The 24,194-nt window shown below is 38.2% G+C and overlaps 1 protein-coding gene across 1 annotated transcript in view; it reads right to left on the reverse strand.

Annotated features, from left to right (window-relative positions):
- Positions 1 to 2,092: 2,092 nt before the first annotated feature.
- Positions 2,093 to 24,194, reverse strand: part of LOC307100997 (pregnancy zone protein-like) — a 46,946-nt gene continuing 24,844 nt past the window's right edge. Inside the window, exons 16-36 of the mRNA XM_079773709.1 lie at positions 23,743 to 23,907; positions 23,321 to 23,435; positions 19,624 to 19,774; positions 18,718 to 18,946; positions 17,756 to 17,882; positions 17,246 to 17,367; positions 16,706 to 16,757; positions 15,498 to 15,581; positions 14,591 to 14,767; positions 14,204 to 14,291; positions 11,988 to 12,144; positions 11,334 to 11,408; positions 10,739 to 10,919; positions 8,945 to 9,168; positions 7,019 to 7,237; positions 6,727 to 6,854; positions 5,529 to 5,619; positions 4,761 to 4,829; positions 3,909 to 4,011; positions 2,803 to 2,844; positions 2,093 to 2,220 (exon numbers count right to left, since the gene is read on the reverse strand). Coding sequence (XP_079629835.1) covers positions 2,198 to 2,220; positions 2,803 to 2,844; positions 3,909 to 4,011; positions 4,761 to 4,829; positions 5,529 to 5,619; positions 6,727 to 6,854; positions 7,019 to 7,237; positions 8,945 to 9,168; positions 10,739 to 10,919; positions 11,334 to 11,408; positions 11,988 to 12,144; positions 14,204 to 14,291; positions 14,591 to 14,767; positions 15,498 to 15,581; positions 16,706 to 16,757; positions 17,246 to 17,367; positions 17,756 to 17,882; positions 18,718 to 18,946; positions 19,624 to 19,774; positions 23,321 to 23,435; positions 23,743 to 23,907 — 2,622 coding nt within the window. The 3' untranslated portion in view covers positions 2,093 to 2,197. The remainder of the gene's footprint in view (positions 2,221 to 2,802; positions 2,845 to 3,908; positions 4,012 to 4,760; positions 4,830 to 5,528; positions 5,620 to 6,726; positions 6,855 to 7,018; positions 7,238 to 8,944; positions 9,169 to 10,738; positions 10,920 to 11,333; positions 11,409 to 11,987; positions 12,145 to 14,203; positions 14,292 to 14,590; positions 14,768 to 15,497; positions 15,582 to 16,705; positions 16,758 to 17,245; positions 17,368 to 17,755; positions 17,883 to 18,717; positions 18,947 to 19,623; positions 19,775 to 23,320; positions 23,436 to 23,742; positions 23,908 to 24,194) is intronic.

Below are 24,194 nucleotides of genomic sequence, written 5' to 3' on the forward strand. Positions count from 1 at the left end.
CATTGATAGGCCCGCAGATGCTGACTATCATAGAAACCAACCAATCAGAACCAAATCTGGGTGAACTGTGAGGAGCCAATGGCTGCCTAGGAGGTGGAGATTATGACGCTGACTGGCATAGAAACCAACAAATCAGAACCTAATCTGGGTGAACTATGAAGGCAGAACCTAAGGTGGGGGCTGAGGAGAGGTTTTAAGGGCAACAGCTATTTGGTGTAAGGTGTAAGAAAGCGGTTTAATTTTTTAATGACTGGTTTGGCAGTATAGTGCATATGGCTGGCTGTCAGTCCAGATATAGGGATTATGTATTTTTGTCTGCCAAGAGCATCTCCTCCTGATGAAAAAGGCTCCCCCCTCGCCCATTTAAGCAATCCTATCCTGTATAATCTATCTATACTACTAAAAGGGTAATACACTAATTAGACCAGGTTGACCGGCCATCTTCTGGACATCTGACTTCCTTCTGGACAAAGCCATGGTGGTGGGGCCCAAGGCAGAGGCCATTAGGGGCGATCAGGTTGGCAGGGGAGGGCAGTTGGGGTGAGATCAGGCTGGCAGGGGAGGGCAGTTGGGGGCAACCAGGCTGGTAGGGGAGGGCAGTTGGGGGTGATCAGGCAGGCAGGCAGAGGCAGTTAGGGTGATCAGGAAGGCAGGTAGGTGAGTAGTTAGGAGCCAGTGGTCCCAGATTGTGGTCGGACATTCCCCAAGGGGTCCCTGATTGGAGAGGGTGCTGGCTGGGCTGAGGGAACCCCCACCCATGCACAAATTTCATGCACTGGGCCACTAGTTAAAAATAAAACACAAAACACACCCTGTTTTTGGATAGGGAGGTCAACCTTAAAAAGCTGACAATTCTCCCTATGTTAATGAACACATTTGATGAGATTCCAGTAAGATATTCAACTTTTGTGTTAAACAGAGAAGCTGATTCAGGTAGAAAATTAAATAAGAACATATGTGCAGTAAGTGGGAATTAGTTCTATAAGATAGTAAAACACACCATAAAATCTTGATTATTGAAAGTGTAGTCCTGGCACATAAATACACAGAGAGACCAAAGAAACAGACTAGAAATTACAGAAATGCCCACCAAAACATGTGTGAATATAGTATATGCTGCAGGGGGTGATAAATGTGTCCTTTCAAATTAGTGTGCCAAAGATAAATTGCTTAATGCAAGCTTCGGGGACAACTGGATAGATTTATATCTATATTTCACCTCTGTGTGGTTTTGTATTATTTTTTCTTAATTATTTACTGTCGTTCCTGTAAGGGAGCTATATATTTCTTTACATTGCTATGTTTGCTTCTTTGTGGGAAGAGTCACCCTGCCCCCATTCCACAATTGAAGTCAGGTTTGGTCCCGTGACTTGCTTTAGCCAACAGAATTATAAATGGACACGATATACACCTTATCTGAGCTGAAGGTGTAGGAGCCATTGCTTGATTCAGCTATTCCCTTTCTCTCCTTTCATTAGGATAGTTTATCATCAATGATACTTTAAGGTACAGTCTGTTATTTTCCCCATTTCTTTGTGAAAAAGCTGAAGCAGAAAGTCTGAGTAACTGCCCTAGTCATTCAGCTTGTGAGGTAAGGATGGAGTCAGGATTTGAATCTAGACAGTCTGGCTCCAGTGTCTAGATTTTGCACAGTACTGCCTATCTCCAACACATTCTTTGCACAGTATTGCCTATCTCCAACCTCTGCACAGTACTGCCTATCTCCAACACATTCTTTAACTTTAATTATTTTAGTCTCTTGTGGAGTCCATTTTTGTTGTCTTAGCTTAGTGACAAAGACAAATATTTCTTGTTTCCTCTCAAGAAATACTTATCCCTTCCTAGTTACTCATCGATACTTTTCTCCCCACCTTTCTCGATCAGTGAATGATTTTTTTCCTAAGGTTTCTCAGAACATAAATTATTTTCAGTTATTGTCTAGTTGATTTTATATGTGAAATTCACAGTTGTAATATGAGCAGATATATTTCAAATCTGTACTCTTCACATTATTTAAAACAATATAACTCATTATGTAAACATGTTTGATGAATAAATGATGGAACAAATAACTTGATTAGAAATATATATTTATTCAACAAGCCTTTTTGACGTGTTTTACAGAGATAACCCAATTCCTTCTAAATACAAGTACAGGACAGGGGACCCAGCAAAAGATGTAGTCTAAATATGGTCCTCAAGCATTTTCTTGCTCTGCATCTAGGTGAGAAAAGAAACATAAAAGAGTTGTAGGGTTTCTTCAGGAATATTCCCTCAGTTGAGTCTGAGTAGTGAGTGTGAGCTAAAGTTGGGGCCAGCAAACTTTCTCTGTGAAATGCTAGATGCTAAATATTTTGGGCTTTGCAGGCCAAATGGTTTACGTCATAACTACTTAACTCATAATAGCAGCCATAGAAAATAGATATGAGTGTGGATCAGTTCCAATAAAACTTCATTTATAAAAATGTGTTGGGTTAGATTAGGCAGGAGAATCATAATAGTTGGCCCTTGAAATGAAGGAAACCAATTAGCTGTGATGTGAAATGTTGTCTATTATTCCTGGCTATCTTACAAACAAGCATAAATAAAACTTATTGACTTTTCTAATATTGGAATGAATATCTTAAATTGGAGAGCCCACCTACAGGGTAAGTACTCTTCTCCAGTATTCTCTTTGTGTGAGAATGTGCCACATATATTGTCTCAGATCTAGGAAAAGACTTGTAAAGAATTTTAAATTTAGAACATTTAGGGAGCAAAGTTAATGGAGTATGATGTTGATCATGGCATGTGATTTCTTACCTATGCTGCAGGGGGCAGTGTACTCAGCAATAGCGAACTCATCTAAAAAAATATTAGATGAAAGGAGAAACAAAAAACATCTATGAACAAGAAGCCATATTGAGTCTATTTACTTTACTTTTGGTGAAAAGTATATCATATCATGATTGTTAAAGCTCCATTCAAATAGACCAGAGTTGAACAGGATAGCTAACATATTTATACTCCCCCCCCCCCCTGGAGTGGAGGAGGGGGATTGAAGCCTGTTTAGATAGTAGCTATTCAAATTTTAAATTCTTAGGAAGATGACCATTGTTGCTCTCTCTTTTTCTTGTAGCTCTTTCTTCCATGAACTCTCTGCTTCTACTCACTTTGTCCAACTTGCTTCCTGAACCCCTTTTCTAAGATTATTGCTCTAGCCTAAAATGCTTCCTACTTCTATTTACTTTATTATTATTATTTTTTAGAGAAAGTGGAAGAGAGAGGGAAAGACAGAGAGAAATATAGATGTGAGAGAAACACATCAACAATTGGTTGCCTCCTGAATGCGCCCTGAAGGGGAAGAGCTGGCAACCAAGGTACGTGTGTGCCCTTGGTGGGAACCAAACCCAGGACCCTTCAGTCCACAGGCCAATGCTCTACCCACTGAGCAAAACCGGCTAGGGCTCTACTTCTATTTACTTTAGAAGATGTACTCATACATTAGGATCCAACTCACATCTTTCTTCCTCTGTTTGTCTTTTTTTCCTGTTTGTCCATCTTAAGTACTAGTCATCTGTGCTGTTTTCACTTCTCCAATTTCTTATCCCTTAGCTTGGTAACACTCATTTATCATTAACTGTCTTTTCTGGTTACATTATCTTTCCATGTGTACTATGCTCTTTATGTCTCTAAACTATTTGAGAGCAGTCACCAAATATTATCTTTCTTTGTAAATTCTTAAGTTTCTGACTCAAGAAATATTAATTGATAAATTTGTTTGTAGGTGGTTTCTACAGTATATAGCTTGGAGGAAAGGAACAAATAGATATAATATTGATTGAATGGTCTAAAACCAGGATCAATTGTAATCTATTTCTTGGTTTTGGGTTGAGTCTACTTAATTGTCTCAGTTTTCTTTCACTTACGTGTCTCATAGTAATCATAGACTTTAACAATCGCTGGCTTTAGGTCTCTTACTGGGATGTCTTGCAGAACCGTGAAAGAAAAGCTTAGTGTCTGAGCTGTCACCTAAAAGGAAAAGTGGGAGTAATAAAGAGGTTAGAAATCCTCTTCTCTCTTCGTTGAGTAAAACATATTCTTTATTGTTCTCTGACTCTTCTTCACCTGGGTCTTTTAGGTAAGCAAACATTTGTGGATTTTGTCAAGATGGGTTTAGAAGGCAACTTTGGGAACTCTTTATAATGAACAAAACCCCCCAGATATTCTCCTAAACAGAGACAACCCATATGCTCTTGTAGTCCTCTGCAAGAAATTAACTGAGTCTATGTGAATGTGTTTTAAGATGCAGAGACTTGTACCACCTGTAATGATAATACAAAACTATATTTTGTGTGGTTAGATAAAACATTCCCTTTACTTTGCAGTTGACTTTGAAGATACTCATGAGATCTACATTTTATTATATATAGTGATATATTTATTAGAATATTAACACTATTATTAATCAACCACAGTGGTATATTTATTCTTTTTGGTAGGTCTTTAAAATAACATGCATGATAAACATTCTGTTGATTTTTCTACTGGAAATCATAGAAATACTCATATTCCAATTGTAACATAATTAAAAAGAGAGCAGACATTCTATGGATTTAAAAGGAAATTTTCCTTTTATTCTCTTTAGAAAGTTATTCTTAACTTTCTGGAAGGGTGCTACTAATTATTGCTTTTCTCATATTACTTATATTCTATTGACGAGACCCACTTAGAAAGTCAACCGATGTATATAGTCTCAGCTCAAATGCCAGAGCTCTCACCTGTTCCACATAAATGATGACATGGTTATTGCTCACTTCTGTCCTGCTCACGTGGCTAGATCTTTCAAGCTGAAGAAAATTAGAGAACTCAAAAAGTTAGACAATAGATATGAGAACACTGAGACCTAGAGCAGATTGTAGAAAGGGACAAATGTTTATTCTTTAAATAATGTGAAGGCTGGAATGCCTATGACTCATCTTCATGATTAGTCAAGGTGCATTAGCTATACAAAAGCTGGGTGAGGGGAAGGAATCACATTTGCAAACAGGCTTCAACGTTGTCATGTCTTGACTGAAAAAAATCACTTGGATTTCTATCAAGAGAAGGAAGCCAGCTATTTTCAGGTCAGGATTTTCATTATCTTTCAATATTCAAGTAACATATTAGACTCTGGCATCTTTGCCAATTCAAGCTCACATTAGTTTTATCATTGCCGAATTTTGTGTGTGCATATTAGTCAATTTGGTAGTTAGTCATAGTCTGTTTTTCTTGCTTGTCATTTTATTGTTTCATGCCCATGTGCTTTCAGTTCCTAACTGGACCATGAGTGGCCTAAGGATAAGATCTCCCCTTGTAGTCCTCTGGTATCACACAGGTCTCTTAGCTTAGAGCCAAATAAATAGTTACTGAATTTAATTTCATGGGTTCGGGGAAAAACAGTTTTTGAGGCAGGATGATATGGATAGGGCTTTGATATTGGTATGGTCTCATTTAAAGATACATACTACCCTTTTGTATGGGATCTACTAGGCTTAAAATACACTTACCATTTTTACTGTTGGTTTCAAGGGAATAAAACCAGATACCATTTTCACATCAACAATCACCATATTGGAGACAGGGCGGCTCCCTCTGTAACTGTAGTGTCAGAGAAAAAAGGAGTTAGAATTTATTATGTGAAAGAAAGCGAGATTTCTTCCTTCAAGACCCACCAGAAACCTGTCCATCTTTATGAAGTTTCCCCTAAGATTATGACCTACAGAAATCTGTGTTTCCTGGACATGTACGATATCAATGTTTAGAACCCTGTATATACATCAGATTTACAGCTTTCTAGATGTTCAAGGCTCAGTCCCACACTATCAAAACAGAATCTTTGGGAATGGAGCTTGGTAATCTGCTTTTTTTAAACACATCTCTAGGTTTTGGACATTCTACCTATACTACTCATTTGTTATTAAGTATATCTTACTTTTATATTTTTAGATAACTTAAAATGTAGCATGTCTCCAAAGAGCGGCTACAAAATGTAAGGACAGATAGATTCTAATGCTTTATACTTAGATTAAATTTATGTTTAATAATTGGGTTGGTTGTCTGAAATATCATTTGTTTTATAATATTAATGTTATTAGTATTAGATACAAAGCAATATAATTTGAGCTATGTTTTCTTAGGACTCCTGCAAAGTTTTTGATGGCTTATGATAAGGCAACCTCTATATTTTATAGATCCCATACAAAAGGGTGGTATGTATCTTTAAATGAGACCATACCAATATCAAAGCCCTATCCATTTGTATTTAATATTAGCATTTATTACTTATTCATTTTATTAGAAAAAATAATATAGAATATAATTATTCAGAAGAGGTAAGAAAGATTTACTTCAACTTAAAGTAAAAATATTTGAAAAAATAATTTATTTTTTGCAATGAGTTAAATAAAAATGAGTGTAAATGATAACTAGGAATTGATTAGAACATTAAAAAATTCACATTTTTTATTAAACATATTTACAATTTGACTTTGCTTTCAAATGCTTTTAAAGCATTATTAAAACTTTAAGACAAAATATTTACTAGAGAAAAGATAATTTCATAATGATAGAAGATTAACTTCATTAGTATATATATTAATTTTAAATTTCATTTATCTACTAGCATAGCTTCCAAATATATTGATTATTGATGGTTCCAAGTAGCTTTTAGACTCAGGATTAGATGACTCAGTCAGAAGGTCTTACCTGACATCCACTGAGATCTGGAAGCTAGTATGGGCTTTGGGTCCATCACAAGTTTGGGGCAGAGTTTGTACCTCCAAAGCAAATGGGGAATCCTCCTTTTCTGGAAGGATGTTATATTTCATGGATGTCTGTGGAACACCAAGGACACCGTCAGTTTTTCTTTTCCTGGGAAGCCTCACTTTTTCATCATTTAACTTCTCCAGATTTGCCCTTTCCTTGTCCAGGAAGCAAAGAGCAGAGCTTCCTGGAGAGTTTCAAGTTGACTTTTCCCAATATAATTCTAGAGTCTCACCTGGAGATACACACATCTTTGCCCAGTCACTGTTATGGTGTATTCCCCAGGCAGCTCTGGCAATGAGACCTGCTGCAGTAACAGGAGGTTGTTGCTATCCACTTGGAATTTTGTGGAAAAGGTTTGTGAATCACGAATGGTCACTTGTGCAGTTTTCTGAGTCCTGGTGAAAGTGGCTGCTCCATATTTAGACAGGGCATGGAGAGCTATCACTGTGTCCTGGAAGAGAAGAGGGGAGAAACCACACCCAAAGAGTAAGTTTTTGATGGCTGGGATTTTCCTCAAAAGTCTGTGTTAGCTACTGCAAGGGGGTGATGGTTTTTGTCCCCTAAAGTATACACCTGCTAATTGCTTTTTCTGCCTTTAAAACATAATCAGAGTCCTGCTACAGCTCCTCCAAATGAAATAAAAGACTATTAATGCAAATTAGATTCACAATTTAATTTCATTTGTGTTGGTATTGTCCTAAGGAACTATTTCTATGCCCAGAAGTTGTGCCCTGCTCTTTCTCATCAATACCTCTCTTTTTTATATCTTTCAAAGAATAGGTTTAAAATTAAAAAGTTAAGACAAAAAAGTGACTGTCATTTACTAGACAGTAATTTAGATAGAAGAATGACAGAAATTTGCTGAGAATAACAAGTGTGGTATAAGACAAGTTGCACTTTCCTAAGTTTCTTTTCCCCTTTATATAGTCTCCCCCCACAAGTCACTGCCTTATTGAATTTTATTTTTATTTTTTAATTTTTATTGTTGAAAGTATTACATATGTCCCCTTTTCCCCCTATTGACCCCTTCTAGCTTGTACCCGCCCCCTGCCCCCCGCCCCTCCGCACCAGGCCTTCACTATCCGATTGTCTGTACCCATGAGTTATATATATAGTTTTATATATATAACTAGAGGACCAATGCACAAAATTCTTGCAAGGGCCTTGGCCCTGGCCCCCCGCCCGCTGCCACAGCTGTGGCCTGAGGCCTCTGCCACCTCTGCCGCCTCTGCCTCGGCCCCCACTCTCTGCGTCTTTGTCTGCATGGAAGGACGTCTGTAAGGACGTCTGGTCTAATTAGCATATTATGCTTTTATTATTATAGATATCCCTAAAAAACAAAAGTTTCATTATGTACATCCAAAATACTGAAAAATGTGTAAGAGGGAAAATCCAGATTATCTGGATGGTTAACACAATCATTTTTGCACTCCATAAAACATTTCCAAAAATGTGGTATGAAATAAATAATTTAGGAGCTTTAGCTTAAAAACAATCAATTTTAAGGGGTGGGGGTGTAAGAAGACAGGTCACAGGGAAGTTAGAAAGGAGTGGAGAGTCTGAGTTCCTTGGAGTGGTTAAATAGGACTTCTCATTCATTCTATGAAGATCAAAATGAGCTCTTTTTGATCACTTTCCTTTTAATCACACAACGTTCTGGTTCATTTTAGAGAATTTTTTGCAGGATTCACACTGATTCTCAACCAGGGTTGATTTTGCCTTGTCTTAACTGTGAGTAGAATGCTACTGGCACCTAGTGAGGAGAGCCCAGGAGGCTGTTAAACATCTTTCAATGGCCAGGACAGCCACTCACAATAATAATTATCTGGAACAAAATGCCAACAGTTTTGCTATTCAGAAACCCTGTTCTAGAGTGTGGCTATCAACCGATGTGTGCTAATGATATACTATAGCTTTAGAGAGGAATGGTGCTTATGGTTAAGTAGCCAAATGGATGGGATAATGCAGGGCTTAGTGAAGATTGTTTTGGGGAATGACTTGTGTCCTTTTCCTTACTTCCCCACTGTTTTTAAACATCTCTAAATAATTCTTCCAAGATTTAATGATTCACCTTCTCTTTTCTTTGTAACTGTTCTGTGTTCAAATTGGCCAACTGTCCAGTGAACCTGGAGGAGAAGACCATCTGGGAACCACAAACCTGGGTGGAGGAGAAGCCCCCATAGGAATTCTGTTGCTTTATGATCCACTTCACAATGTGTGATGCAGAAGTCAGGTCCTCTGAGCTTGGGGCAGGCTGGGCAGTGAGGTAAGCCAGGAGCACATAGGACGTCATCTCCACCTCAGCAGAGGGAGCCTGGGGTTGGTAAAAATATGCTTCGGGTGCCCTGGCTTTTTGAGGTCGTTCCCAGTGGATGGTGTTGTCTTAAGGGTGAGAAAAAGAGAGAATTATAACTATTGGTTGATAATAAGTGAATATATATTCATATCATATGGAGTTGAAAATAATATAGACATGAAGTAAGGACCTCTCTGTCATTTCCATGCTGAACTCGAGTTTAGTCCTCTGGGCCTAAGACTGAGAATGTTGTTGGAGGAAGAGGCTTAGTGCACACTTGTTAATCTCTTAAATGCTTTTTTTTAATTGAAAGAGAAATGAGACAGAGAGAGTTTTCTTGCTGTTTGTGATATTTCCTGGGAATTGGAGTATGAATTGGATATAAAGCCTACCTATTACACTCCTCCAAAGAGAACATACAGATGGCCAATAAACATATGAAAAGATGCTCAACATCACTAAGCATCAAAGAAATGCAAATTAAAACCACAATGAGATATCAACTCATACCTGTTAGAATGGCTGTCATCAATAAATCAGTAAAGAAATGTTGGCAAGGATGTGGAGAAAAGCGAACATGCATGCATTTTTGATGGGAGAGAAGATTGATGCAGCTACTTTAAAAAACAGTATGGAGAGTATGTACCCAAAGAAACCCAAAACTCTAATTCAAAACAATATATGCACCCCTATGTTCATTGCAGTGTTATTTACAGTAGCCAAGATATGAAAGCAACCCAAATACCCATCAATAAACAAAAGGATAAAAAAGCTGTGGTATACATTTGTACATAATGGAATATTACTCAGCCACAAAAAAGAATGCAATTTTACCATTTGTGGCGGCATGGATGGACCTAGATAGTATTATGCTAAGTGAAATAGTCAGAGAAAGACAAATACTGTATGATTTTACTTATATGTGGAATCTAAAGAACAAAGTAAATGAACAAACAAAATTGAAACAGACTCATAGATACAGAGAACTGACTGATGTTTGCCAGATGAGAGGGAAGTTGGGTGGTGGGGAGATGCTGAAAAAAGTGAAGGGATTAAGAACTACAAATTATTAGTTACAAAATTGTCCTGGGGAAGTACAGTACAGCATAAGGAATGTAGTCAATATTGTAATAACTATGTACGGTACCAGATGAATGCTTGAAATATCAAGGGGACCACTTTGTAAAGTACATGATTCTTTAACTACTATGCAGTACACCTAATGTAAAATAATATTGAATATAAACTGTAATTGAAAAAAATAAAACCTACATATTGAGCTCAGAGGACTTTTGTAATAATCTGGCAAAAAGAGATAAAAACACTTTGAAAATGTTATTATTGCACTTTCTTTAGTATGGCTTTTTGTCGTACCATTTTTCATCCAAGTATGTAGGCACTTATCCTATAAAAATATATATTTGTTTAATATATTGCTTTCAGCAGGTAGGGATAAAATTCCATAATTTACCTGCAGCATTATGTATGGTATAACATATGCAATCCCAGAGAATATATTTTTATAAAAGGTGTTTTGACCTCACAACTTGGCTAAAGAATTACAGACAAAGCTTGCTGCTTTCAGCAGGAATATATTCCTCCTTATAGAATTTGTGTAAGTGGAAGGGGAAATTTTTTTTAACCATTTGCTCTCACCTTCTTTCACAGCTTCCTCATCCAGAGAGTTCAGTATTTCTCCCCTCCTATTTTGGTTTCCCGCTAGGGCAAAAGCATAGGCCAACAATGCCTTGGTGTAGCTATGGCTTCCACGGGGCCCCTCCTTTGCTGTATTCCAGGCAGACTCCAGGCAGGGTAGGGCCATTTGAACAACAGAGTTCTGCGAAGACAAAGAGGTGCTGGTGTCAAACTAGGGTAAGTAGAGGATAGAACAAGTTCTGAGTTGGATATTGCTTGACAGATGTCATTCATGGTTTTCAGCCAGCCAAGTAGACAGCCAATATCCACTATATTTAAGCTGAGAAACATTTTAAATTTCTTAACTTTATATTTAGGTCTCAATAAATAAAGCCAGAGAACATGTGTTTTTAGGATTAGTTTTGGTACATAGTCCAAGGGCATTATTGGGCAAGTATAAATTCCCTTTAATGGAAGTGACCAAAGAGCTCATCTAGCTGAGAAATGCCTCATCATTGAGCAAAATGAAAGCTGGACTTGGCTTTTAGTACAGTGGTGTTCCAGACATCAGGACTGTAGTTTGCATAGTAGTAAGTGGGACTGAGGTGAGTCTTACAGTGACTGGAAGACCACTCTCCAGAAGAGCAATAGTGATGTAGACAGAGAGTGTCACTTCGTCTTCTACTCCTCCCTGTAAATGAGAGAGAGAGAGAGAGAGAGAGAGAGAGAGAGAGAGAGAGAGAGAGAATTTTGATTAATTGTACTTCTAAATTTTAGTATATTTTCTGGTCTTTAATGCAAATTGTCTTCAGTAACTTCTCTAAGCCACTTGGGCCATGAGAAGGGAGTCAAAATGAAGTTTGACTAGAATTCTACTGCAGAGGCCAAGTCCATTTAGTATGGCATTGAGTTGTGATATAGTTTTACTTTGATGTGCATTTTGAATTTCAGCTACACCTAGATAGACGTAAAATGATAATTAAAATGCTGTAACCAACTTATCTAATAAAATTGGCACCCAGCCACACACACACACACACACACACACACACACACACACACACACAAAGCAAAGTAACACCCTCCTGCAAAGTGCCATTTCTTTTTTCTTTATAATTTTCAAGTTTATAATGCCTTCCTTGATGCCCTCTCACATTACCTAGGACTTCATCTTTGCAATTTTCCTGTGCCTTCTTTCTCCTATCATGCTTGGAACAATGTTAATATTGATGTATCATGAGGTTCAGCATAAGTACTCACAGTACTTCACCTTAATGGCATTGTTGAGCAGTGACCCAGAATTTATGAAACAGCCATTCTCCTTCTGCCTCTGGGAGAGCCAGACCAGGGCTTGGGTAATATGTGCTTCATCAATGAAGATGTAGCTTTTAGCCTGGGCAAAGGTCTGCAGTACAAAGGCTGTGAGCCTGAAGGGTGAAGAAGAGCGGGGTTCTAAGACCATTTATTTTCATACAGCACCTTAATGCTCTGTTTTGCACACATAGACTCCCACTCTCCCCAATTCACTCCCATGAGAATCAAAGAGCTATTACTGAGAATTTGGAAACTTTTTCTGTTAACCTGTTAGCTTCTTTCTATTTTTGTTGTTTTGCTGTGGCATGTTGTTAAATGCATTACCAAGGATTTTTGCTTCCAAAAGCATCACTTTAGAGATTTAGGTTTCTCCTAGTTTTCTTGGGGTGGTTAAGATATTTGCTCTCACATTCTGGACTTTCTGTATTTATTTATTTCCATTGATTTATTACTTTGTCTTCTGCAACTAATATTCTATTGGGCTGTCTTCTTTTACTGTTCTGTTTTAGTAAATATTTTTCTCTACATCATCTTGCCTCTCCACTACTTTTCAGGTCATTGACTTCCTCTTGTTGTACGGTCATATTTAATTCAGATAGATAGATAGATGATAGATAGATAGATGATTAGATGAATGGATGATAGATGGACAAATGAATAGATGAATTGATGGATAGGTGGATATATGAATAGATGGATAAATAGAAAATAGATGGATGGATAAATAGATAGATGATAGATAGATAGATAGATAGATAGATAGATAGATAGATGATAGATACAGAGGATCATCCAGTAGAAGGTGGTAAAGTATGCACTGTGAGTAATGGCTGCCATTTTTCTAGCCTGTTTCTAGCATCTCAGCACTGTTCAACAATTTATGAGGGCAAATAAGAAGTTTATAATGGTTCCTTAGCAACATGAGAGAGGCTTGGTGTGTAGATATAAAAATAATCAACTTCAAATGTTCTCAGTTTTGCCATTTATTAGTTGTTTATACTAGATACATTTATTCATCCACAATGAGCATCATTTCCTTTGTAAAATGAAGCTAATAGCTCCCATTTCACAGGATTATTGTAAGAATTAAATAGGTGAATAGACAGAGTGGGGCAAAATGAGGTTTACAGTAGTGAGTATGCAAAATACAGTTTATTCTTGTATTATTTATTAACTAGAGGCCCGGTGCATGAAATTTGTGCACAGAGGGGTGGTTCCCTCAGCCCAGCTTGCACCACTCCAATTGGGGATCCCGCAGGGGATGTCTGACCGGTGGCAGTTGGACACCTCTCTCACAGTCTGGGACCACTGGCTCCTAACCACTCACCTGCCTGCCTGCCTGATATCCCCTAACTCCTATACCTGCCTGCCTGATTGCCCCTAACCTCTCTGCCTGCCTGCCTGATTGGCCCTAACTGTCCTCCCCTGCTGGCCTGATTGAGCCCCCAACTGCCTCTGCCAGCCTGGTTGCCCCCGCTTGCCCTCCCCTGCTGGCCTGATCTCACCCCTAACTGCTCTCCCCTGTTGGCCTGATTACCCCTAACTGCCTCTGCCTGCCTGATCACCCTTAACTGCCTTTCCCTGATGGTCAACTTGGTTCTGATTAGTCAGTTTCTATGCCAGTCAGTGTCAAAAGCTCCACCTCCTAGGCAGCCATTGGCCCCTTACATTCACCCAGATTTGATTCTGATTGGTCAGTTTCTATGCCAGTCAGTGTCTCTGGGCCTATCAATGGGGCCTGATTAGAAAGGCAGGGCTGATCAGCAGCTCTGGTGGATGCCTGGAGAGAAATGGAGGCACGGCTGTTGGCCAGGCTGGGAGAGAAAGAGAGACAAGTTCTAATCAACGGCTGCCACAGAGGCTACGGATCAGACCCTGCTTCTCTCTCTGCAGGCCTCTCTTTGGGCCTGATCTGCAGCCCCCGAAGGCAGTCAGTGCTGGGTTGGGGCACCAGCAGTGGCCCTAGTCAGTGCTGGGTCACCACGGCAACCCAGCACTGACTTCTGGTCTGGTCAAACTTTCGGTTGTAATGGTTGTTATGACCCTGGCTCTTTATTATATAGATTATTGTGTTATTGTCCATATGAACAACTGTAAACTACTTTTTGTCCCACCGTGTATGGACATGCTTTGAACTCATAGTTGAAACTCAAAATGATTTTCTTTTCTTACCAAGTGTTGCCCTCATTCTTCCCATACTGATCCCCAAAGGTGCTATAGGAACCATCTTGATGTTTGTAGTTCAGCTGCCTCTGGTAACCTGGAATAAAAGATTCAACTAACTCAAGAAGTATTATAGAAAGGCAGGATATCTCTAGATGCAGGCTGATGGTATCCAGACTCCCCTGACGTTTAATGGCCTCGTGTATAGGATCTGTCATAGTTTTATGGCTATCATCTATATGTCAAAATGCAACATTGTGTCAGATGGTGGGAAACTTTTCATTTCTACAAAAATCACCATATTATCTTGATCACTGGTGATATAATGTCAGTGTAGTGGGGAAAACACTCATTACTAGTAGAGTAACACAGTAAACTTTTCTTTGTTTCACTTACCACTGACGAGATAGGTAATGGCCTTAGACTTGATCTCTGAAGTCAACTGCTGGGTTTCATTCAGATAGTTCAAGACATAGATGTTAGGAGCAAAAAGGACCATGTTTTGTTCTCCACAGCCATAGGGCATCTGGAGGAGATTCTGTGTGTTTTGCATAGCAGAACCTAGTATGTCACCTGGGGAATGTGAGATTAAATGTCAGAGTTATTTAAGTTCATATGTAGCCAACATTATTAAAGACAAATGATTTTCATATTGAAAGTCAGATACTTTATCATTTGGACAAGGGAACATTTATATTTAGAAAAAGTGAGCCTTCCAGGATCCTATATAAATAGACACTATAAATAAATTGATATTTAGAACACAAATCCTATCTAATAAAAGAGTAATATGTAAATTGACTGTCACTGCAACACACAAGATGGCTGCCCCCATGTGGACACAAGATGGCCACCACAAGATGGTCAGCACGAGAGGGCAGTTGGGCGTGATCAAGGGGAGGGCAGTTAGGGGTAACCAGGCTGTCAGAGGAGGGCAGTTAGGGGTGACCAGGCCTGCAGGGGAGGGCAGTTAGGGGCAATCGGGCTGGCAGGGGAGAAGTTAGGCATCAATCAGGCTGGCAGGGGAGTTGTTAGGGGGTGATCAGGCTGGAAGGCGAGAAGTTGGGAGCCAGCAGTCCTGGATTGTGAGAGGGATGTCCGACTGCCTACTGGGATCGGGCCTAAACGGTCAGTTGGACATCCCTTGAGGGGTCCCAGATTGGAGAGGGTGCAGGCTGGGCTGAGGGACACCCTGCCCCCCTCCCCCCATGCACAAATTTGGTGCACCGGGCCTCTAGTATATAGATAAAATGTATGGTGGCAGTTCTTTTGTCACAAGTTCTCTAGATGCAAGATAACTCACCCAAAACTGAGAAAGAGGCTCTGGCAGATTCTTTGACCACATTTGGTGGGAGCTTCAGGGATAATTGCTCAGATATTTCAGTACCTTTGGAAACAAACAATCTATATGAAAGGATGGCATCTGTTAGAGTAGTTTAATCTAGTGGTTAGTAGTGGGGTTTTAGAGCCATACTGCCTCCATGATACTGGCCTTGCCCCTTACTAGCTATGGATCTTGAACAAATTACTTAACCTCTTCCTAGTTTAACTTGCTCATGTGATGACTCAGTGAAATAATACATATAAAACATGTGAATTAGAACAGCCTTGGTAACATCGTAAATCTCAATGCATGTGAACCGTTATTATTATTGTTATCATCACATTAGGCAATAGCATTATTATGTCTCCTTGAGGAACCCTGTGTCCAAGAAATAAGAATCTTGACTTATGATGAGATTACCTTTAATACTCCAGCTTTTCTTGGCACTACACAACTTCCTGAGTCCCTTTCCCCTCTCGTTTTACCATCTTTTGTGTTGCTGTGTGCACAGTAGCTCTCTTAAAGAAGGCTAGGAGCTGATGAGGATCTAGAGTTTTCTGAATTAATTGTATAATTCTCTGATTTTGTTGGTCTCTAATGTTATGCCTTAAATTGGCCCTTCTTAAATGTCAAGAACAGTGTTTTTTATACTATGAACATAGATCTAGTACTAATGTGCCAGTATAATTTACAAGCCACAGCTGTTTTTTAATGATATGGTAAAATCCTGATGTAAAGTGAAGTTCTTTTTTTTCCTATGGAAAATAAGTTTTTAGTAAGATGAGAAGAAAGTGCCATATGCTTTATTATCAACTATTTTAGAGAGTATTAACTGTGATTCAGACTTGTCATGACTCTGCTTTCTTTCTACCTAGTTCTGTGGCACTCTAAGCTTTTGCATCCTGCCTCATTAATGAGCAGCCACTGGCTATGGAGACAAAGGCTGAAAGTGACCCAAGCAAGCCCTAGTAGTAGTCTTGTCTGTACCCACAAGCCGCATTAACCTGCTCTCTTGGGCTCAGAGTTCCTATTTGTAAAATATGTATAAAAATACTTAGTATTATGCCAAATTGAATGGAACATTCTGAAAATTATGGGAAATAATATGTAAGAATATGCATTGTAACTTGAAATATATACCCTCGTGAGGCGTTGTTCTGACAATGATTATGAAGATGGACTCTTACCTGAAGAACAGGCCATAGAATTGAAAGTCTTTTCTTGCTCAATACCTTCAGGCTTGGGTGAAAGAAAAAAATGGAAAAGAGGGATAAGCATCGAGGTGACTAAAGGACAGCCATAGATTGATTACTTTGAAGGGTGGTGTTTCCACTAAATGATGTTTAACATCCTATTTGTTATCAAATTAGTGCAAATGTGTAAAACATTGAACAACAAGGGATATTGGCTGAGGAGAAAATGAGGGATACTAAGGGCAGAGAGGCAAATATAATAGGTGAGAGAAATATATGAATCTTATAGGAGTGGTAGAGATCAGAAAAGTAAGAGGCTCCTAGTGTTTTTTAAAAAAACTATATGCAATAAGTTAACAAGTTTACACAGCAAAGTTTCTTATAATATATGCTTTAAGGATAGGAAACTCCATTAGTCTTATAAGATGAATTCTGTATGATATTAATTATCTTTTGTTATCTCAAGAATCTTCAGACTGTTTTTTATTGTTAGGGGCTCAGAAAAATATGTCAAAGTAATACAGACTAACTTACTTCCACCAATAGGGTTTTGATGACCGTGTCTTTCCTCCCAATCTCAGGGACCTCAGCAACCTTATTTCCACAGAGCTCTAGGGACTGCACTGCCTGGGCACTCACCGAGAAGTTCATATTCCCTAAAACAGAGAATGTAGAAAAAATGAGTATCGATCTTGACAGTAGTCCAAACCACCCCTAATTGCTGAAAATGACTCTATGCTCTGCAATCATCTCAAAAGGCTGCAAGAGGAAAGAAAGGTGAAAACAAAACAAAACAAAAAACCCAAGGCTAATGTACACTGAGAAACCAATGCCCAAGTATAGTGATTGTGAGGCCCAGGTGTTGTGGAAATAGCAGTAGGGTACCATGTGAATAGCAAAAAAAAAGAAAAAAAAAAAAGAAAAAAGAAAAAAAGAATATGATGTAAGCAGTATTCAGAGATCCACTGTTGATTGGCAAACATTTGGCGGGGGGGGGGGGGGGGGCGGCGGAGGGGGAGGGGAGGGAGGGAGAATGTCACTCACCCAGAGTTTTAGGAGTTATTGCCCAAGACAAGGTTTGCCGCTCATTTACACAGATGCAGTAGGATTCTTTCCCCTTTTCATTTTGGGCTGCCAGGAAGGCTGTAGAGGCTTGCAGTTGCACACTGACCTACCCCCCACAAGTGGGGCATAGAGATAAATATTATCAGAATATGGAGAGACACTGAGTCATGGAATTGGGGCCACCTGTGAGGTGCTGCACTCAGTTGGGATTTGGAAAAAGACTATGACTTTCACATGTGCTTTGAGAAGCATGAAAATGGCAGTGACACAAATCAAGACTGATTATTTATTAGGAGGAGCTGGCATTTAGATTACATATCTGACATATGCAGATATTGCCTCTGGGAGCAGTACCTGCTGGTCCCTACCTGATGGTTCTTAATTCCTGTGTAGATTTTCTTCCTTCCTCCCTCTCCCCACTTTCTCTAACATATATTACATCTCTGTTCTATATAACACATAGCAAATTTTGGAGGAGAGGATCCTGACCTAGACAATATTGTATTATAAAGGAGATAATCTCTACACAAAACTATGACATAATTTACAAAGAGATAAGCGCTACAAGAAAAGTTAAAAGTACGTATTGTGGGAGTTTAGAGATGAAGGCTTAAAGAACAACACCAACAAAATTAAGAAAACTAAATTCTATGTAACCCAAGAATTTTCCCACCAAAGAGCCTATCTTGTGTCAGGATTTGGCAAGATTCAGGAAATAATAATAATAATAAAAAAGATATATGGATTAGAGATCTGTGGTTTTAGTACCTGTAGCTCATATGTCATTGTGTTATCTTTCTGATCATGTCCCATCTTGCTTAGCACTATTTATTTGCAGTGCTAGCACATAATTCCAAGAATTATCCATAGTCTTGGGAACAAATTGGAGCTGAATGACCAAAGTTCTATCTACCCTTTCAATTCACCCTCATTTTTCTTACCCGGATGCAATTGGGAAGGTAGTTTAGGACAGTAGCCTTGAGTGTGAAGGCCTCTCCACGGACCACAGAGTAGGGCATTGTGAGTTCCACAAAGAAGGGCTGGAAGGCTCGGAGAGTGGTGGGAAGAGAGAGGCCAAGTCCAGTGTCATTGGACAGGCAGAAGGCCCCCGCCTTCCACTCAGTGATGGTATCAGGGACTGTTACTCCTACTTCAGCCACGCCTGATGAGCTGGCGAGGATGGCAATAGGAAGAACAGAGAGTAAGCAGGCAAAATGTCTTTTTTCAAGTGAGAATCAATATGTGTAAAGGGACTGTCAAGAATGAAATCCATTAAAGGGTTCATGTGCGAGTACACATGTGGACACTAGATTATGTACTGGGGCCTGAGGTGGGAAAGTAAAAGGGACTAAATGATATCTCTTTCCCTTATCTGTCCATGGCCACATCACACATGCATGTATTTTAAATAGAAATATGTGAATATGATTCAGTTTGGTCCATAAGCTATCCTCACTATGGTCCAGTCCCATAAAGCATATTTAAGATTCATGATTCAACAAATAAACCATCACACTTATGTAGCCTGATTTCTTTATGTGCTTGATCCAATCTTGTTTATGCAAGACTCCTTGGATGGCATTAGGGAGTATAGAATTTGAATATTTTTAGCTTCCATGTCTATTTTCTGGCAGTCTTCGGAATAATTATTTTAGACTTGTTGTGCCGAGAGACAATTATACTAGGAAGCCCATACAATAAAAGTGTTTTTCTTAGGTCTTGCATGAAAGGGTAAGAGGTTAAGACAATTATTTAGAACTTTTCAGAAAGGTTATCTTCAAGTTGAAAATGCTGGAGGGGTCACATTGCCTCACCCAGAGCAAAAAGAGGAGAGAGATGTTACTTACTCCACCATGGCCAGCTCCCAGATCCAGGTCTCAGGGAAATAACTCCGCACCGTTTCGGAGACTGGCTCTGGACTTGGCATACTATTTCCAGGTATTGCAGCAGATGCACCAAGTGGAGAAATATACGGACTCCCTAGACCTGCTATACCTGCTAAAATAAGAGAAAATAATAATCTAGTTAAGGAAAAAGGATTCATTTATTTCATGGTGCATGTGTAAGGCTTAAGAGAGCAAATTTTCCATTTTTCTGCTCGGATTGTCTCCTGAGAGTTGTAGAACTTTGGAGATAACTTGTTGAGTCCACATTCTTTGAGCAGAGAGGAATGCTTTTTACAGGTAGAAAGTCCATGTATGTGAATGGAGGCTGGAAGTACAAGATCAGTTGCAGATGATTTTATGGATTGTAGGGGGAAATGGCAGGTTTTCAAGGTCTGAGAGTACTGTTTCCTCCATAGAAAAACTGAGCAGAAAAGGTAAAACTCTCTTTAGATAACATGAGTGGTGGCTATATTGGAAACTGTTTGAATTACCACTGGAGTGAATAGAATTTAAAAATATCAATAAGGATATCTGCTTACTATATTGAAGCTTGTAAATTTATTGCTCTCTTGATAACAAGGCTATATTATTACATTTTATTCTATTTATTTTATGGAAAGAAGAAATGAAGAATTCAAGATGCCAAAAGAGAGATATTTCCATTTGGAATATCTCTATGGTTGAGACAAAGAGAATATTACAAACGGGAAAGGGTAGATAAGTTCTCACCTTAGAGCCTTTGAGAGGCAAAATAGTGTAATAGTTAAAAAACCCAAGTCTGCAGTCAAAGTATCTGATTCGATTCACATTCCCCCATTTACTTATTGGCTGAGCTACTTAACTTTTCTGGGTTCAGTTTTTCCATTTCAAAAATGATGATAACCACAAAAAAGAAATGGTAATATGTGAGGTGATGGAGTGTTAGCTAATGCATCAGTGGTAATCGTTTCACAAAAACATATCAAATCAGCACATTGTACACCTTAAACTTACACAATGTTATATGTTATTGATATCTCAATAGAGCCAGAAAAACAAAAAAGGAGAAAATGGTGATAAAAATACATCCTTACCTTAAAAGATTGCTATAAGAATTAAGGAAATCTATCTATCATCTATCTTCATTTATTCTATCTATCTATCTATCTATCTATCTATCTATCTATCTATCTATCTATCTATCACCTATCTATCATTTAATCTATCTACCTTTCACCTCTCTCTTGAAACATAATAAATGCTCCATAGGTGTTTTACTGGAGTTGCTTTTTATGAATGCAACACTCTTCTAAATAGGCATTTAATTGGCTCTCTTTCTTTAAATCTTTGCTAAAAATTTACTCTCTTGGTAAGACATTCACTGGTTACCCTATTTAATTTTTCCCTTAGAATTTATTACCTTCTAATAAACTATGTAATTACTTGCTTATTTTGTTTATACTCCCTTTATGCCCATTAAAATGTAACTTCTATATAATTGGAGATTTCTCTTCTCAATATTTGTTATATGTCCACAAAGTAGGTTAGCAAGTATTCAATCAAAATTTACTGGACACATGAATAATAACTTTCATATTTATAACTTAGTTCTTACCGTTTCAGGCACTAATCATTTCTATCATTGTCCAACATGATTTTACTACCCTGTTTGGATTAACCTTCTGCCTCATTCTCTCTCTCTCTCTCTCCCCGAGACCCTAGAGACAGTATTAAAGTATTTTCTCCATATTTACTGTTCCCTGACATCAAACACTGAAGTTGCTCGGTGACATCCCAAACAGTCATGGGAATGAATGGATTTATGTTCTTCAAATTATTTTCAATAACTTTCACAAAATATTCCAGTTTTCTTAGCTCTTCCATTGCTTCACATACCTGAGTAATTTATATCTACTTATTTCAATCTCCTTTGTATATTCATCACATTTTAGAAGTTTTTTGTTTTGTTTTGTTAATCCTCATCTGAGGATATTTTTTCCATTGATTTTTTTCTTTTCTTTTTTTTTGGCTTTCATTTTATTTTATTTTTTTATTGTTTAAAGTATTACACAAAGTAGTACATATATCTCCTTCCCCCCCATTGACTTTCCCCCAGTATCCCCTCCCTCCCTCCCCGTTGCATGCCCTCATCGCACCCCCCACCCCCCAGTCTTGTGTCCATTGGTTGTGCTTATATGCATGCATACAAGTTTTTTGGTTGATCTCTTTCCCCACCTCCCCAACACTCCCCAGCCTTCTGGCTGTAATTCGATGGTCTGTTCGATGCTTTACTCCATTGATTTTTAGAGAGAGTGGAAGGGAGGGGAAAGAGAGAGAGAAACATTGATTGGTTGCCTCCTTGCACATGCCCTGACCAGGGCTGGGGATCGAACCTGCAACCGAGGTATGTGCCCTTGACTGGGAATGGAACCTGGAACCCTTCAGTTCAGGTGCTCTATCCACTCAACCAAACTGGCTAGGGCTAGAAGTTATTTTTTTCTGTTATATCATGTGCCTGAAGTTCTTTTCTTATCAACTTCCAGAAAATTTCCTTCTCCCTCAAACTTTTATGGTTTAAGCTCAAACTTCTTTCTGTGTAATTTTCATGTTTATTTTCTTTTTCCTTAATCTCCCTCATTTATAAAGCATCTTAGTTACCTTAGTTCCCATTGCTAAGAAACTGTTTGGAATTGGTGCTATTTTTGAAGGTTATATTTGGAGAAAAACATGGTCCTTTAAAAGTGAGCTGACGGCATTGTTTTCTTTATGACAGGGCTGGTTTATAGATAGATATTAATATCATATGATTCAGTGTGATAGGCTCAATGTCAAGGAACACAGAAAACAAATTTTAAACAGTCAATATTCTTAATTTGTTTTGGTACATAATATTTATTCTATTGGGATTTTGAAATGCCCTAGAGTGCCTTTAGTCACATTACTTCAATTTATATAAATGAAGTATTTGAGGCTTAGAGGCTTAGAGAAAAGGCGTTACAGGTCCACTTCACGCATAGAACCTCAGATTTATAATCCCAAACTCAAAAGATGTTAATCTTTATTAATAGACAGACATCAAGGGATCTTTTGGAGAAAGGACTAGCCAGAATACCTTGAGAGAGAGAGATGAAAAAGGGTTGGATAATAGGCTGCAAGTGTACCTGGGGGTTGGGCAGACCTTTTAAGGGGAAATTGAAGGTCCTGGAAAAGGGCTGCTTTATTTGGTGTTTTATTCTGGTGTTTTCTGGCCCTGGATTATGAGCGATCTCTGCAATGTTTACACTTGTTTTTTACACCAGTGAGGCCTTTCTCTTCCTTTCTAGTCTTTCATATATAGCATATCTACGAGTGTATTTTCTGATTCTACAATTAGAATTATTCTCTTTTTCCATTATAAATTTTGTTTTTCCTCTTTTATATACATTAGAATCTTGAATTTTATATGATTCTGCACCCTAAAGTATCTGACTCATCTAAACAAACAAACAACTCCAGTCAGTTCAGGCCATGTCATTTACCAGCTAAATGATCTCAGCAAGAAGCATCTTATCAGAATCTTTGTTTCTCTATGTATAAATGAAATAAGGCTACATTTTGTATCTCATTTTACCTTTTTCACTAAGTAATATTGCTGGATGTGACATGAAATTAAAAGCAACTTGTTTTTTTTTTTTTTTACCTCCATATAATCCGGGCATTCCTAGAGGTTCAGCTAGTAGTACAGGTGTGTGACTCATTGAACATGACCTCTGTTTTTGGATTTTAGAGTTGGTGAGCACCTTTAATCCCATGCCCTGTAAAAATGATTAGACTGCATGAAATACTTTTTCCTTAGAATTAACTTATTAATTACAATGCCCTTAATGTTATATTAATTCCATGGACATACACACACTCAAGAAATATAGAATGGTAAAATTACAGTACTTTATGATTTTTTAGAATTGTATAATTGAGCATCTTTTTCAAATAACTAAATATAACTAAGAATATCTCAATGAAATGTCAGGTTAAACAATTTCTTCAAATATATATATATATAGTTTTACTAACATTCAAACTTTCATAATCTAGTACCTTAGTAAGTAGTAAGGAATTTACCTTTAAGAAGCCATACATATCTTCTTCATCATAAGTTACTGAGGGAATATAGAAGTCTCTTCCACTAATATGAGGAGTATTAAGACAGTTTGCTTGTTCTTCCTCTTCCTGGTCCAAATTTTCAGGGAAATAAGTGAGGTCCTTTACAGGTAGCAGATTATATACCTGTAACAGTGGAGAAATTAAAGACAGAACTCATACTTGCTCTTGTTTTGAAATATACAGTAAACTGAGAAAAGTATGATAATTATCCCTTTCCTAAAGATCTTCATGCTGTCGGTACCTTAGAGAGGTTAAAAATTTTGTGTGTTTTGAACAGTGTTTTTTTTTAAAGAATTTTACTTTATTTTCTCCATCACTATTTATCCTTATCTGTACCCTCTTCCACCTCCTTAACAGTGTTTTTTTGTTCTAAAAATGTAAGATCTACTTGGGAAAATAGTTCAATGGAA

This window comes from Cnephaeus nilssonii, assembly GCF_951640355.1.
Source record: "Cnephaeus nilssonii genome assembly, chromosome: 6".
NCBI lineage: Eukaryota > Metazoa > Chordata > Mammalia > Chiroptera > Vespertilionidae > Cnephaeus > Cnephaeus nilssonii.